Source organism: Leuciscus leuciscus (genome assembly GCF_965113295.1).
Source record: "Leuciscus leuciscus genome assembly, chromosome: 2".
NCBI classification, from domain to species: domain Eukaryota; kingdom Metazoa; phylum Chordata; class Actinopteri; order Cypriniformes; family Leuciscidae; genus Leuciscus; species Leuciscus leuciscus.
The window spans coordinates 64,447,024-64,449,523 of NC_138726.1; the positions used below are offsets into that span (position 1 = coordinate 64,447,024).

The 2,500-nt window shown below is 43.5% G+C and overlaps 1 protein-coding gene across 1 annotated transcript in view; it reads right to left on the bottom strand.

The window, feature by feature from the left end:
- cyld3 (cylindromatosis (turban tumor syndrome) 3) overlaps positions 1–2,500 on the bottom strand; it is a 14,555-nt gene that overhangs the window by 7,281 nt on the left and 4,774 nt on the right. The window contains exons 6-9 of the mRNA XM_082161579.1: positions 1,851–2,401; positions 1,018–1,183; positions 483–624; positions 181–294 (exon numbers count right to left, since the gene is read on the bottom strand). Coding sequence (XP_082017705.1) covers positions 181–294; positions 483–624; positions 1,018–1,183; positions 1,851–2,401 — 973 coding nt within the window. The remainder of the gene's footprint in view (positions 1–180; positions 295–482; positions 625–1,017; positions 1,184–1,850; positions 2,402–2,500) is intronic.

A 2,500-nucleotide genomic window follows, 5' to 3' on the forward strand; every position in this document is an offset into this window, starting at 1 on the left:
TGACGATCTCGCAGCGCAGCAGGTCCTGAGTGCTCTTACTGTGTGTGTGTGTGTGTGTGTGTGTCTCTCACCTGCGCAGAGGATTGACGATTTCGCAGCAGGTCCTGAGTGCTCTTACTGTGTGTGTGTGTGTGTGTGTGTGTGTGTGTGTGTGTGTGTGTGTGTGTGTGTGACTCTCACCTGCGCAGAGGATTGACGATCTCGCAGCGCAGCAGGTCCTGAGCGCTCTTACTGTGGGCCGAACCCGTTGGCCAGAACAACAGCCAATCAAACGAGCTGCAGCACGAGAACATACTGTGACACACACACACACACACATCAGAGATTTAACATTACTATATAATGTGCATAAATATATAAGGGCATCATTTTTAATTAAAATGCCAAATGAGGACCTGTGGCGCCATATTCACTCCGTCAAGCTGTTTTTGAACATGTGTCTACAGTGAGGCAGAGGAGTGTGTGTGTGTGTGTGTGTGTACCTGAAGAGAGACGCGTCCAGGTAGCAGGAGTTCAAGTGACCCTGAATGCCCTTCTTGAAGCCCTCATACGTCATCCGGGCGTCCAGACCCAACACCGGAGGAGTGTTGTCCTCCACACGCTCACTGCTCCAGTTAGCAAACGCTGGAACACACATACAAAGCATTATTATATATTTTGCGATTTTATGTATTACGTTTATTATTATATTAAGGCATCATTTCCTTACATTGTTAAATAAGGACATTACAGAATTTAAGACATTATTGCTGTTAATATTTTTGCAGTAATAATATGCATTATTATATATTTTGCAAATGCATGCATCATCATAGGTTATGCATAAATATTAAGGCATGTTTATTTAATTAAATTTATAACTGAGAATTTTTGCTGACATGTTGCAACTTTATGCATTCCAATGCTTTATATCATGCATTCTATGATATCTATGAAATATATATATTTTAAAGCGGTTTTGAAACCGCGTCTATTGTGTCGAGCGCTATATAAATATATAAATCAAAGCGAACGCACCGATAGAGTTGCAGCGATCGACCTGATTAATGGGCAGCTCGGGCTCTGGGAACCTGGAGTCGCGTCTGCAGTTCCTCAGTTTGACGAACAGCCCTTTATTAGCGGGACAGCGGAAGTGGCGTTCGCTGAGGTAACTGCCATCCGTAGCGGCGGACAACTCCTGATCCTGACAAACAAAACACTTTCAACATAAACCACCTTTATTATTAATAATTAATAATGATGGATTGATTTGACCCTCTTAGGAATGTGAGGAATGCTTCAGTACACATAGTAAAAACCTAAAAATGCTCAAAATCCAAACTAAAAATGCTAAAACTTTACCGAAAAATTATTTTACAATGTCTACATGTGTTTCTGAATGCAAACTGAAGGAAAACTGACTTTAGGACCCAGAGGAACAGCTCGTTTGCTCCATATAGAGCTATAAGGCCACCTAGAGTCATGAAATATCATCTTATATTATTATTTTTCCACAAGAGGTCGACAAAGACACACAATGTAAGATATTTTGAACTGAATTAAAAGGGTTATGCATGAAATTGTGAGTTATTTTGAATTTAGGTTGAAAGAATGTGAGGAATGTGCTTAAATTACTATTTATTTATTATTTATTGATCAAATCTAGTAATTTAAAGGTAAATCAAATAAAAAATAACTAAGAATCTCATTAAAAAAATAGAAAAAAATATTATCAAAATGAAATAAAATACGATTTCTGGACAAAAAAAGTATAATTTTAGGGCTTCGGGTCATTTTGACCCACGAGGGAAAGATGTGTTACAAAGTCTGTAAGGTTAAGTATTCTTCCTAAGTGAGAGTTGTTCGATTACCAGCTCGATTCCAGCGACTGGCTCTGATAGGCCGCTGATCTGTCCAATCCAGCGAATCACTCCAAAAAGGGGCGGGTCATTGACTTCCACCATGGATCCCACCTCTAACCACGTGCCAAGCTCCGCCCTCTGCTCAGCGATTGGTGGAGAGGGGAGGTTGTGGAATCCGTTTGACGAGCGCGAGTGGTCAGTGGTTGGGGACATGGGTGGGGCCTGAGGCCTGGTGGGTGGGGCCTGAAGCTTGGTGGGCGGGGCCTGGGGCTTGGTGGGCGGGACCAGCGGAGGAGGTTTCAGAGCGGTTTTCGGCACAGAGGAGGACGGCGGCTGGAGGGCTTGTTTAGCCGTCACTAACATGGCCGCCTGGATGAGGGGTCTGTCTGTAGGCGTGGCCGTCTGAGAGGTGGGCGTGGTCATTGATGAGGTGGGCGTGGCCACCGGAGAGGTGGGCGTGGTCATCTGGACGGCGGGTTTATTGGCGAGGGGCGACAGAGGCAGTTTGGGAAGCGGTTTGGGATTGATTACTGCCACAGGAGGCCGTTCAGATCGAGTTTCTGTGGAACAAAAGACAACATATATATAGATTATTGAACAATTCTTATTTATTCTCCCTGAAAGAGTCTCTTCTGCTCACAAAAGCTGCGTTTATTTGA